Source organism: Rutidosis leptorrhynchoides, chromosome 4 (genome assembly GCF_046630445.1).
Source record: "Rutidosis leptorrhynchoides isolate AG116_Rl617_1_P2 chromosome 4, CSIRO_AGI_Rlap_v1, whole genome shotgun sequence".
Classification (NCBI taxonomy): domain Eukaryota; kingdom Viridiplantae; phylum Streptophyta; class Magnoliopsida; order Asterales; family Asteraceae; genus Rutidosis; species Rutidosis leptorrhynchoides.
The window spans coordinates 7,789,209-7,804,132 of NC_092336.1; the positions used below are offsets into that span (position 1 = coordinate 7,789,209).

General features: G+C 34.8%; 1 protein-coding gene and 1 non-coding gene across 2 annotated transcripts; one reads left to right on the top strand and one right to left on the bottom strand.

The window, feature by feature from the left end:
- Positions 1 to 8,418: 8,418 nt before the first annotated feature.
- On the bottom strand, positions 8,419 to 10,843 carry LOC139843455 (protein CURVATURE THYLAKOID 1C, chloroplastic). The gene is made up of 6 exons (XM_071833535.1): positions 10,636 to 10,843; positions 10,097 to 10,191; positions 9,471 to 9,557; positions 9,131 to 9,193; positions 8,967 to 9,004; positions 8,419 to 8,635 (listed from the first exon to the last, which is right to left on the bottom strand). The coding sequence occupies exons 1-6, from the start codon at positions 10,736 to 10,738 to the stop codon at positions 8,581 to 8,583; spliced, it is 441 nt and encodes a 146-aa protein (XP_071689636.1). The 5' UTR covers positions 10,739 to 10,843; the 3' UTR covers positions 8,419 to 8,580.
- Positions 10,844 to 10,929: 86 nt separating this feature from the next.
- TRNAA-UGC (transfer RNA alanine (anticodon UGC)) lies at positions 10,930 to 11,002 on the top strand. The gene has a single exon. It is a non-coding gene; the product is annotated as a tRNA-Ala (tRNA).
- The last annotated feature ends 3,922 nt before the right edge of the window (positions 11,003 to 14,924 follow it).

Below are 14,924 nucleotides of genomic sequence, written 5' to 3' on the forward strand. Positions count from 1 at the left end.
TATGTAGAGGAACGATATAAATTGTTGTCTTATTTAAGCAAACCGACAAATGTCGTTCACTTTACCACAGATACTTGGACATCTTCTTGTCAAAGAATGAACTATATGGTTCTCACGACCCATTTCATTGATGACGACTGGGTAATGCATAAAAGAATTATTAACTTTAAACCCATTGATAGTCACAAGGGAGATGATATAGGTCGTGCTTTGTTAGAGTGTGTACATGATTGGGGGATAAAAAATGTTATGACGATGACAGTTGACAATGCTTCTAGTAATGACAAGGCACTCGAGTACTTGATTAGAAAGTTGCCTAATTTATACAATGGTGGGAAGCATTTTCATGTTAGGTGTATGGCTCATATTCTAAACCTTATTGTGAAAGATGGTTTAAAAGAGAATATCTATCATATTGAATGTGTAACAAAGGCGATTAGGTATATTAGACTCTCAACACAAAGAATCTCCATGTTTAAAAAGTGTATGCGAGATTCAAGTAATGAATCAAAGAGATTTTTGTGTGGTGATTGTGCTACTAGATGGAATTCCACACATGACATGTTGAAAATTGCTGTTGAGTTAAGAGATGTATTTTTTGCTTATGAACGTGTGGATAAAAGTTATTATCACGATCTTCAAAAAAGAGTGCCCGAGAATTCTGATTTTGATGTATGTAAGGAATTGGTTGATTTTTTGGAGAAATTTAAGAATAAAACGGAAACTGTTTCAGCCACTTCCAAGCCCTTAGCTCATATATTCTTCGGTGAGGTTTTAGATGTAGACAGACATCTACAGGTCTGGGAGACTAAACCCAATTTTTATCATATGGGTGCAGCAATGAGAGTTAAATATGATAAGTATTGGGGGGAGTTTGATAAGCTTAACGACTATATGTATTTTGCCATTTTGTTGGATCCGACTATGAAATCATCTTTTCTTGCACACGCATTTAAAAAGATGATTGCGTATACCATAACTGAAGAAAATCCCATGTCAGAAAGCTTATCAAGCTCGAATTGACCACGTTGGAGGTAATTTGGGATCTCAAGAAACTTGTAATGAAGTTGCAGCGGATGTTGGTAATGACTTTCTAGGGGAATTTTTAAGTGGTGAAGGAAACAACTTGGATTCATATGAGACTGAATTAAAGAGATATCTGAAAGAGCCCAAAATTAACTTAACTAACGGGTTTGACATACTTAGGTGGTGGAAAGTAAATGCTATTAGGTTCCCAATAGTATCTCGCATGGCTAAAGGTAACTTATATTAACTTTTTTACATCATTATTTTATAGTATTATTATTTATGAGTTGTATTTTTTCAGATATATTGGCGATACAAATTTCCACCGTTTCATCATAATCGGCTTTTAGCACGAGCGGCCGTGTTCTTGACCCATATAGATCAAATTTGTCAGCCGCCATTATTGAGGCTTTGATTTGTACACAAGATTGGGTGAGAAAGTCGAGGAAGCCAATTTTAGATGAGATAGATGATATATTACATGATGACGATGTCGTTATAGGTAATTAAAATGAATTATGAACTTAGTTTGTATCTTATCTTCTGTATTGTTAAAGTAATTCGTTTTTTATTATAAATGTAGCAATTGAAGACATGATAAACAATCAAAATGCAAGAGGAAAAGGGAAGCAAGTGGTTGAGGATTAAGAGCTTTTTGAAGAGTGTCTTTTATGTTTTCAAATTTTAATAATACATTTTCGTTAAAACTTACGTGTTTCAGTAATTTTATAACTTTCGATTGTTTTAATAAATCTGCTTATCAGACTTCATACATCTTTTTATCAAATCATTTATTGTAAACTCATAGATACTCCCTTCTATATCCACACATCTTTTATATGTTTTTAGACATTAAAAATTGTATTCGAATGATATAATAGTATAACAATAATATGTATGGATGAACTTAAAAATCAATAGTGTAAAGATACTATGCATTGTCATTTTCACATAACATCCCTACATTACAGTGAATGGTATAACAAGATGTAGAAACAAGTGAATGGTATAACAAGATGTAGAAACAAGTAATTATTTTAACTTTGCAGAAAATATTAGTTTATCTATTATTTAGTTCGGTACCAAGCGGTATAGTACCTCTTTTTACCGTACCGGTACTGTATTCATACCGAACCGGTTATATCGATACGGTATTCGGTACTCACTCAAAGGGTAAAAAATGAAGCGGTACCAACCGGTTCGGTACGGTTCGGTACCGGTATGGTACCACGCTCATCCCTAAAGGAAGGTACAGCTGAGGCGTTCCTTGAAGCTGAGCAGGCCATCCAGTCCATCCCTATCGGATAGGGATGGACTGGATGGCCTGCTCAGCTTCAAGGAGCGCCTCAGCTGTACCTTCCTTCAAGTATTTCTGTACAATCTGGGAATATGGTAGCGTAAGGTTGCATCCTTTAATCACCTCAAGCATCACCTTATTGCGGTCATGCTCCTTCACCGCATCCACATAGGCATTGAACTTTACACACGGGGTCCGAGTCCATTACCTTTTGCGCAATGGTGGAGAGGGAGGTGCGAAGCTTCAACAAGTCCGCCTCTGCCAACTCGCGGCCAGTTACCGCGTCATCCTTCTCTCGGCTGACCCTATCCAGGTCAGCCCGCAAACGTTCCGCTTCACCCTTGGCCTGATCAACAGCCCCCTTCAGCTCTTGATTTTTCTTCCTTTCCGCAATCAAGGAAGTTTTCATTTCATCCGCAGACGCCTCGGCAGCCTTGCGTGCCTCCTCTGCGTCCCTCCTATCGTTCCTCAACTGATCAACACCCGCTTGTAGCAAGCCTAGCTCAGTTTCTTTCCGCATGGCCAATTGGTACAGATTCGTAGCACGACGTACTCCATCTGCGAACATGCCAAAAAACACAAGGCCGTTTTGGATAAAGGCGTTGTGCGCTTGGTGGAAGGGCAGTGCGGCTAGTTGCTCGCGAAATTCGGCCGGGAAAATTTGTTGCAGAAAAGCAGACTGTTCAGCGGCATTCTCTGCGGAGGATTGGGTAAGCTGGGCCAGGTTAGAGAGGCGGAAGCTACCGCGTGGTGGAGTTGGTGTAGAATCAGAATCAAGATGTATAGCTTTATCTCTTGACGTGGCGGTAGCTTCAAGGTCTGGATTTGCCTGCGGTGGCGTGTGGTGTGTGTCGTCCAGATGCTCTGCGCAGATGCATTGGTTAGTTAATATCGTCATAACTTAACAGAAGCAGTGGTAATGTGATGCTAACCCGTGGTTGGAGGTGGAAGATTTGTGGATGGCTGCTCTACAGGAATGAAGTTGTCATTCCGCATATCCTCCCTTTGTTTCGGGGTCAGTTTCTTCTTCTTGGATGCGGCAGTTGATGGGTCTGCGGTCGTTTTGCGTTTGTTTCCCGATGTTTGCGGGGCAAGTACCTCATTCTCGCCTGATTTTTCCTGCTCAAGGGGCTCATTTATTTTCTGTTTGCGAAATGAGATCGTCGCAATCTCTTCTGTGGTTAACACCTTCTTCATCTTCATCTCTGCATACATAGACGAGGGTTAGTCACAGACATATGTGGCTGCGTAAGATAGATATACACGTTACTATTCCTACCCTTGCCATTCGGTGCGACTATGGCTGGTCGCAGATCCTCCCATGGCCAATGGGCGGATATCTTTCCCAGACGCAGCATTACGTTTCCTTAGACGTGGTGGACAAGCTGTGCGTTTGTTCACTCCGCGAGTTGCTTGGTTTCTTCGTCGTCCAGTTTTGGGGTTTTGTTTACATCTTTTGCTACCCCTTCGCACCAAACTAAGGTTTGCGGAAAACTTGTGCCCACGACGGTTTGGTCAATAAAGAAGAAGGTTTCTTTCCATTGGCCGGCATTTGATTTGGGTGTTTTTGTGAAGTTTTGGCGTGCGAAAAACGTAAACCAGGACTTATGGTACGTGGTGAGACGGTATAAATGGCAAAACACATTGACCATGGGTACCTTGTTTAGAGCAGTACACCACATTTCGAACAGGACTATTTTTCCTATTGCGTATGGATGTAACTGCCCTAACCCTACGTGGTAATGATCTAACACACCTAGGAAAAAGTCTGATGGTGGCACCCTAAAGTTTCCGTGCTTAAACGCGTGTTCGTAAATGGCCACCTTTTTCTCCGGTGGCTCATGGGCGCGTTGGTGGGCACCAGATTATACTGTGTTAACGACGGGTATTGCTTAATTAAAGAATCTATATGTTTCTGCTCAATGACAGATTCTACACTATCTACAAAGGTTTCGTTCGCTTTCGTCATTTAATAAAGGGTGAACGGAGATTTACTGACCTTCTATGAATGGCCGGAAATACACGACTTCTAATCGGAATTGATTTGAGCAGCGTATTGGAGACGATTTGGCAGAAAGGGTAGAAATGAGGATTTTTTTGCGTGTATTTATAGGCAAACATGGGGTGGCAAAATTAATCAGGAGCGTACACGTGTTATGTAGTGACCCGAACTTTTCCATATTTATATATATTAAATGAAATTGTTATTTACATGATTAAGTATTTCCAACATGTTAAGCAATCAAACTTGTTAAGACTTGATTAATTGAAATAGGTTTCATATAGACAATTGACCACCCAAGTTGACCGGTGATTCACGAACGTTAAAACTTGTAAAAACTATATGATGACATATATATGATTATATATATAGTTAACATGATATTATGATAAGTAAGTATCTCATTAGGTATTTTAACAATGAGTTATATACATAAAATTGTGTTTATTGAATTAAGAAAGTCGAAACGATATATATAACGATTATCGTTATATCAACGTCTTACTAAGTACATATGAATCATATTAAGATATTGATACACTTGGTTAATTATGTTAAATGATAAGTAAATATATCATTAAGTGTATTAACAATGAACTACATATGTAAAAATAAGACTACTAACTTAATGATTTCGAAACGAGACATATATGTAACGATTATCGTTGTAACGACATTTAACTGTATATATATCATACTAAGATATATTATATATCATAATATCATGATAATGTAACAATTTAACATCTCTTTAGATATAATAAACATTGGGTTAACAACATTTAACATGATCGTTAACTTAAAGGTTTCAAATCAACATTTACATGTAACGACTAACGATGACTTAACGACTCAGTTAAAATGTATATACATGTAGTGTTTTAATATGTATTCATACACTTTTGAAAGACTTCAAGACACTTATCAAAATACTTCTACTTAACAAAAATGCTTACAATTACATCCTCGTTGAGTTTCATCAATAATTCTACTCGTATGCACCCGTATTCGTACTCGTACAATACACAGCTTTTAGATGTATGTACTATTGGTATATACACTCCAATGATCAGCTCTTAGCAGCCCATGTGAGTTACCTAACACATGTGGGAACCATCATTTGACAACTAGCATGAAATATCTCATAAAATTACAAAAGTATTAGTAATCATTCATGACTATTTACATGTAAACAAAATTATACATCCTTTATATCTAATCCATATACCAACGACCAAAAACACCTACAAACACTTTCATTCTTCAATTTTCTTCATCTAATTGATCTCTCTCAAGTTCTATCTTCAAGTTCTAAGTGTTCTTCATAAATTCTACAAGTTCTAGTTTCATAAAATCAAGAATACTTCCAAGTTTACTAGCTCACTTCCAATCTTATAAAGTGATCATCCAACTTCAAGAAATCCTTGTTGTTTACAGTAAGATATCATTCTAAATCAAGGTAATACTCATATACAAACTTTGATTCAATTCCTATAACTATAACTATCTTAATTCGAGTGATAATCTTACTTGAACTTGTTTTCGTGTCATGATTCTACTTCAAGAACTTTCAAGACATCCAAGATCCTTTGAAGCTAGATCATTTCTTGTCACTTCCAGTAGGTTTACCTACTAAACTTGAGGTAGTAATGATGTTCATAACATCATTCGATTCATATATATAAAACTACCTTATTCGAAGGTTTAAACTTGAAATCACTAGAACATAGTTTAGTTAATTCTAAACTTGTTCGCAAACAAAAGTTAATCCTTCTAACTTGACTTTTAAAATCAACTAAACACATGTTCTATATCTATATTAATCATATCCTAGCTAACTCATATTGTATTACATGTATTCTAATATATTATGTAATCTTGGGATACCATAGACACGTATGCAAATGTTTTGACATATCATATCAACCCATGTATATATTATTTGGAACAACCATAGACACTCTATATGCAGTAATGTTGGAGTTAGCTATACAGGGTTGAGGTTGATTCCAAAAATATATATACTTTGAGTTGTGATCTAGCCTGAGACGTGTATACACTGGGTCGTGGATTGATTCAAGATAATATATATCGATTTATTTCTGTACATCTAACTGTGGACAACTAGTTGTAGGTTACTAACGAGGACAGCTGACTTAATAAACTTAAAACAGTAAAACGTATTAAAAATGTTGTAAATATATTTTGAACATACTTTGATATATATGTACATATTTGTTATAGGTTCGTGAATCGACCACTGACCAAGTCTTACTTCCCGACGAAGTAAAAATATGTGAAAGTGAGTTATAGTCCCACTTTTAAAATCTAATATTTTGGGATGAGAATACATGCAGTTTTATAAATGTTTTACGAAATAGACACAAGTAAATGAAACTACATTATATGGGTGAATGATCGAAGCCGAATATGCCCCTTTTGCTTGGTAACCTAAGAATTAGTAAACCGATCTACTAATTGACGCGAATCCTAAAGATAGATCTATTGGGCCTAACGAGCCCCATCCAAAGTACCGGATGCTTTAGTACTTCGAATTCGTTTTTATCATGTCCGAAGGATTTTCCGGAATGATAGGGGATATTCTTATATGCATCTTGTTAATGTCGATTACCAGGTGTTCACCATATGAATGAATTTTATCTCTATGTATGGGATGTATATTGAAATATGAAATCTTGTGGTCTATTATTATGATTTGATAATATATAGGTTAAACCTATAACTCACCAACATTTTTGTTGACGTTTTAAGCATGTTTATTCTCAGGTGATTATTAAGAGCTTCCGCTGTTGCATACTAAAATAAGGACAAGATTTGGAGTCCATGCTTGTATGATATTATGTAAAAACTGCATTCAAGAAACTTATTTTTGATGTAATATATTCTTATTGTAAACCATTATGTAATGGTCGTGTGTAAAAAACCATTATGTAATGGTCGTGTGTAAACGGTATATTTTAGATTATCATTATTTGATAATCTACGTAATGCTTTTTAAACCTTTATCGATAAAATAAAGGTTATGGTTGTTTTAAAAATGAATGCAGTCTTTGAAAAACGTCTCATATAGAGGTCAAAACCTCGCGAAGAAATCAATTAATATGGAACGTTTATAATCAATATGAACGGGACATTTCATGTTAAACAACCGACGGTCGATGTTTGTTGTATGCGCGTGGGTTTCTGTTTGTTGTACCAAATGTTGAGCGCATAGCTCACACGCGCCTGCCCACTGTCACTTTATGTCTTGTCAGCCGAATGGGCTTCTGCGACAGTGACAGGCATTTAATGACCTCGAAACGCACGCGAAGAATTTAATGCTGGCCGTTTTCTTGTTTTTCTTTTTAGCTTAATAGTTTGATATCATATGTCTTGCGTCATATAACATCAAACTGGGGGGACATAATGATACCGCATCCCGTATGCACATACTATACGCGTGCGGGCAAATGTCGGCGTGCGTATGCGCATACTTTATATGCGGTATGCGGCATGCGGCATGCGGTGGTGTATTGAATACCTTCGTTCCCGGTGCGGCGGTTACTTGGTCACCAAGTTGATATCTTTTTCATAAATACATCCGAAATTCTGGGGAGTTTGTTATGGAAGAAATTATCATTATCTTGGATGGTTCTCGAATTAGGGTTGACCTATATATACTAACCCTAATTATCATTCCAAGGGACATCACACTTTACGTAGGCTTACAATACGTATTCACTATCATCGTCCATCAAAGGTTAACAGGTTAGTCACTCTCGACGGTTTCCTACAGCCTTATTTGGGCCTTCGATCGACGACCATCATCGAAGGTGGACTTAATCACCTAGCCACCCCGCCGACATCATCATGTCGACCAGGGTTATTCACGGTAGCCGGACCGGAGAGCTAAGTTCTAAGATCCTTAAACCTCTTTTAAACGTATTGAACATGCATATTAACCTCTTGGAAAATATATGCACGATCAGCGTTTGTCTTTCACCTATGCCACACCTAAAATTTGCAACAAACGCTACTGGCGTTTCTTGGGCTTTTGTGATGACATCTCATAACATATTCACAATACACACAATGACAGAAAACATCAATTGTTTTTACAAAATAGATCACGGCCTAGAGTTAACTTGATAAATATACAAGTTTCTAGTATCCAAAGGTCGATCACCATAACACAATACAATGGTACAGAACTACATCATTCGCTGTATTAACTCTTATTCTGATTCGTCGCATATTATTGACCGATAACATCAGATAACGACTTGTTGATGATCTGAACCAACTCTTTCCTGTAAAACATCAACATATATATAACTCATGAATGAATCAAAAAGTACATCACTGACTCAGCAAATTACACCACTTGTCAACAACATGGTAGCCATATATTATGCCACGTCCTAACCACATCACCATAACAGGTGCCACATCATCGGCTTTACATGTTACAGGAGGTAAGATACAAATAATAGCAAGTTTTGGAAGCTTATAGCATATAGCATAAGTCTTTATTATTCAGTTCAATACAAACAATAGCCAATATGGCCCAGTTGGATACGTTCTGGTGTAAATAAAAACATTGTTAAAAACAATTGATGATGGAAATACAGAACGTTTTACCTGTCCGGTTTGAATAAGAGATAGCGATACACGAACCACTGAAAGTCAATGAAATACAGGTAATAGTTTAAAAAATCAATCAATAATATCTAATTAAAAAAGTGAAAAACTTGGGGTAGAATTGTTCATTTTATGTATGGAACATTGCTGCATAAATTACTTACTGTCGAGAACAAAATGCCAATGAGTTCAAATACTCCTGGGACAACAGGAAGTTTGTCGATAGCCTACTTACAATAAAAATAGAAAGTCAAGATATTTATTGAACAAAACTTACTATAACAAAAGCTAATGCTAAATATGCCTAATTAATCATGTTCAAAGAGTAGATTGTTACGATTTTTCTACTCATATTGACAGAACAACTGTTTGCAAATAAGAGTAATATAATAATATAATAATCTGGAAAATGTTTTGATCCACCCATTTGGGCACCATTAAGCCATAACATACCTCAGTTATCTATGAATCCTAAAAAGGATAATGAATGAGTAAGCATGTTACCGTGACGACATTAAGTGATGCCCATAAAGCTACAACGGATGAAAATCCCAATCCCAAAAGAGCAAGTCGATCTTCAGGTTTATCCCACTGTTCAAATGGAAGGCATATACAAGTTTTTTAAGACTAAAGGAACGAAAAATATTAATTGGAACTAGAAAGCCAAATTAATGTACCCAATTTCATTCTCATTGTACATATTCAACTTCTTTTTTCTATGATCAATTTAAGATATCTAACGGGTCAAATGGGTTAAACAGGTCAAATTGGTTGAGAATTGCCCTAAGTCAATATAGTGAAGAGTGAATGGCCCAAAAAAGGACCCAAGTTCTTCTAGTTGTATGTATTCAACTCTTTTTTTTTTATCAGTTCAAGGTATCTAAGGATTATTTTACCACCAAAAGGGGGACCATTTTAATCAGTAACAATTTTGATGGTATAATCCACAAAATTGTAGTCCCACAACTGTCGCACAAGCTTCTTCCTTTGGTCTCGCTATGCTTGAAATGGTAAGAACATGAATATCCCTTTTTGGTCAACCTCTATCCTATAAGTGTCATTTGACCCATTACAAAGGCCGCCCATTTTGTCACTTGAATGTGCAAGACACGCACTAACAGAGGACTTACAACATTTTGGACGGACTCAACAATGTTCAAAGAGGTTGAGGACTCAGATCTCCCACTTGTAGTTTTTACAGTAAAAGAAATACGACGTGATCGTCCTGCAGTCAAGTGATGTTCTAAGATAAGCAAGACATTTCCATAACTTCCGAAATTAATGTGTTCATAAAGTTCAAGAAAACATAAATTTGGTTGTGTTTTATTTTCAGATTTATATACAGAACAAATATATGGTTTTCTTATCAATGGATATCTTATCTTATTGCAAGCCTAAAATTTCACATCTTTTTTCAGTGTTTGGCAGATCCTATAATTATTTGATTTAACCTAACTAAATTAAAAAACTTAACTTATACAAGTATCATCTTATTTACATAGAAATCAAAACTTCAATTATACCCATAGAAAACCGAAGTACCGTATAATTTACATTTGAAAACAAAAAACGGAAAACTGACCCTGATTAAGAAATTTAATAGCACCTTAATATAATAAACATAACAAAGCGAAAAAAATAATTATTTACATTTGGATATTAAATGTACCTCCAGTGGCAGAAACTGTGTGTTTGTGAATTGGTGTGCAAAAAGGTCTGTTATCACAGGCAAACAGGGGAGAAAATGGCAAATTAGAGATCAAACAAGCCATGTATATATATCACAAAGCAGCAAGCTTTATCCAGAGAAGAAAATTGAGAGCAAAAGATTTTATTCAAAGGGTTTCAGGAGAACCAGAAAGTATCCTTTACTCAGCACCACAAATTATCTGATGTACTTTATGAATTATATTATATGTAAGTACTAACAAAATTTGTATTTATGTAATAAAAATTGCAAAACGGGGATGTAGCTCAAATGGTAGAGCGCTCGCTTTGCATGCGAGAGGCACGGGGTTCGATCCCCCGCATCTCCATTTATTTTTAATTATCTATAATCAAGTTTGATTATATTTGGTTATGTGATGAATCACTTTCTAACCTCCGGCCAATATCTACAAATTTTTTTTATTTTTTTTTAATTAGTAAAATAAAAATTAAACACCAAATTTAAAATAAAAATTAAATTGAGACGTCATGAAAATGGTATAGAGCCGGAAAAAAAAAAGACGTCATGAAAATGGTAAAATCAAATTTTCATGAGTTTTAAAGCCAAGTGAATTGCAATTTAGCCTTTACGAGGCAATCAAGTTGCCAATATGTCGACGCTGTTGTTGCCTCAATTAATAGAGCCAGATGACATTGGAAACATAACTCGAAAGGCATGCGAGGTGGAGGTTGTTGCGCAAACAAATAGCCAATCACCCGTAACAAACCAAGCACCACTCATGCACCTTTACGGTAGACATTCCCGAAACCACACAACTAAAAGCAAACCACCTAAGCTCAAGGGCGGAGAAGGTCGTCTTCAGCCAAAATAGCCCCAAGATGCACCAAACGATGCGAGGATATACATAAACAAATATAGGCTCCGTTTGTATCATTAAGTCCAATTAAGTCGATTAAGTTCTAAACAAACGGGGCCATAAGCATACATACATACATACATAAATATAAATACATACATGCATACATAGATAAGTACTTGTGATGACCCGGAAATTTCGACTAAATTTAAACTTAATCTTAAATGATTAATGACTTCGACACGATAAGCAAAGCCTATGAAGTTGAATCTCAAAATTTTGAACTATTCAATTACCCTTCGGTTGTTCTCAACGATTCGCGAACCATTATATGTAAACAGATACATATATATACTATAACTTGAAAACGTAACAAAGTTTTAATTGCATGATACCGTACATTAAACTTATTGGTTTATATATCTATTTGAATATATATGATTTCAAGTTATTTAGTAAACGATAGTAATATTCGATTATTGATTCGATTGATATTTAGATAAGTTAACTAAAACGTTTAAGATGAACAAGTAAAATACTAATTTGCTACAGTATTTTCAAATTGCTACAGTACCCAAAATGTGGCGACTCCGTCAAAACACTTAACGGCTCCGTCACTTGGTCCCACAGCTTGATCGAAACTCTATATGAATTTAATAAAACAACCTTGCATTCTTTATTTAAAAATGATTTCCTATAAAGGAAATCTACTAAAATGTATAAGTTTAGAAAAACTATACATAAATACTTTAACCAAAGGTTGACCAAAACAGTGTCAACAAACACCCACTATTTAATGTAACAAAATAGAATGCAAGTTAATGTTTATCAAAAGCTGCCATCATAAATATGCAGACTCTCTAAGCACAGCGGAAGCAATCAATCATGAACCTGAGAATAAAACATGCGAGTAACTGTCAACAAAAATGTTGAGTGAATTATAGGTTTAATATTGCAAACAATATTTAATTTAAACAATAAAAATTTATGTTTGAAAACATAAAAACTCCTTTTTGAACCACCAAATTATATGCTAGAAAACATATAATAAAACATTATTCCATTTTCCGTGAGCCACCTGGTAACCACTTAACCATTTATTTACCCTTGCCAAACACAATAAATAATATACACCGAACAAGTGTATCTACAACAAAATACGAAGTACTAAACATTCCGATTATAAATTGCTAGCGCGACTAGCTCGAAATGGGGTTGTCAAACCCGATAGATCTATCCATAGGATTCGCGTTCACCAGTAGAAACCAGTGATTACAGTTACCAGACTAGGGAATATTTTTGTTCAACTCACAATGAATAATTCAAACCAACATCCACTTATGTCCAAAATATAAAATAAATTGCATGTATTCTCATCCCAAAAGATTTAAAATAGAAAATGGGACTATAACTCACCTTATTAGCAAACGAAGTAACCACACAATTATGCGAACAGCAAATGAAGTAAAGTGATCATGAATGATCACAACGCCGACCTATAAATAAAGCAGGTCGATATAAATAACTAACTTAGGTCAAGTCTTAGCATGATAGCTATTGTACATGTTGCAAGTAGACATAGGACAATACTCAACATGCATCGGTTTGATCGGAACAGCGTACAGACACACACTTTCTATTTTTAGAAAGTTTCTATTTTTAGCAGGTTTCCATTTTTGGAAAGTTTCTATTTTAGGAAAGTTTCTATTTTTGGAAAGTTTCTATTTTTGGAAAGTTTCTATTTTTGGAAAGTTTCTATTTTTGGAAAGTTTCCAAGTTAGGAAAGTTTCCTTATTTAGAAAGTCAACAGAAGTCAACTGAAAGTCAAAGTCAACCGAAAGTCAACTCAAAAGTCAACCTTGGTCAAACATAGTCAACATTAATTTTAAAAGTGTAAGTTATAATAATAATGTAAGTTATAACGTTTATTAAAGTTAAATATGTCTAATTATGTCATAACATAAGTTTAATTAAATTAAAATGAATTATTAAAGTTAATATAAGTTTAAATGGTATAATTAATATAACATAAGTATTTAATTAATGTAAGTATTATTAATTAATAATAAATTTTAAATCATATCATAAGTATTATTAATTAATAATGAATTATTAATCATATCATAAGTTTCTAATTATAATTATTAAATCATAAGTATTTAATAATTAAATTATAATTAAATAATAACTAAGCCTTATAATAATTAAATAATTAATTAATCCTTATTATAAGTCTTATAATAGTAATCTCATAATATAAGTTTAATACTTATCATAAGTATTTTCCATTAATAATGAAGTATCATTTATCATATGTTTAATTAAAATGTTAATTAAATCATAAGTATTAATTAAATGATATAATAAATATATATCATAAGTTGTAAATAATAATAATTACTTTTTTTATCATAAGTAATTAAATGATAATGAAATCCATTATTTATATCATAAGTTTCATAATTAGTCAAAAGTTTTAAATCAAAAGTTCATCGGGTCGTATCCTGAGCCCCGGGTGTCGGTTTTCGGCGAGCCTTACATATATCTCCGCCTAAGCAAACCCCCCGACACTTTGGTACACTCAAGAACATACCATGAACAGCCCACAAGTCGTGATATACAGCCAATACACTACTTGGAACTTCAATTCAATCAAAAACGTGTTTTAGGCGTAACGGGTGATACGTGGCTCGGATTGGGATGACCCGAACATGAAAGTTCGCCCCACCATCAGTCCTAACACACTAACACACCCTAAAGTCACCAAATATGGTCACAAAGTCGGACCAAACCTGGTTCATACCAAAATCACATTTCAATCTTAACAAAATACCACTTTGCTCGTATCTAGGGCTCCGGGAATCGAAACGACATGAATCCGGAGTCTAAAATTAATGTCTTGATGAGAGGAACTCATTTATATACTTTATTTTAACTTTTATATCAGTTACAAAGTCAGAAACACACGAAAAAGCTGCTGTCCCAATTAAATCAAACCGAAAACATATGCAAACGAGTAATTCTACGCATCCAATCAACAATACAATAACATATAAGCATCATACTATCACAATAACATCAAAATACAGAAAATTAAAGAAAAATTAAAAAGCTAGGGTTAGGGTTTATACCCTCATGAAGAAAAGATTAGTATAGATGCGTAGAGAACGATGCGGTGAATCCAATTATGATGAAAGCTTCTTGAAACAAGCAACAAATTGATGAAGATGATGATGATTTTGGGAGTGTTGGGTGACGGCTTTCAAGAGAGAAAAAGAGAAAGAGAAAATGAAATGAGAAAGTATTAGGTCATGAATCTTGAAAAATGGGAAATAACAAATATAAGGTAAAATGACTAAATGAAATAAAATGGGGGTTAGGCCTAATTTGGCCGAAATTTTTAGAGGGGGTGGGCCCCATTAGCTCAATTTGA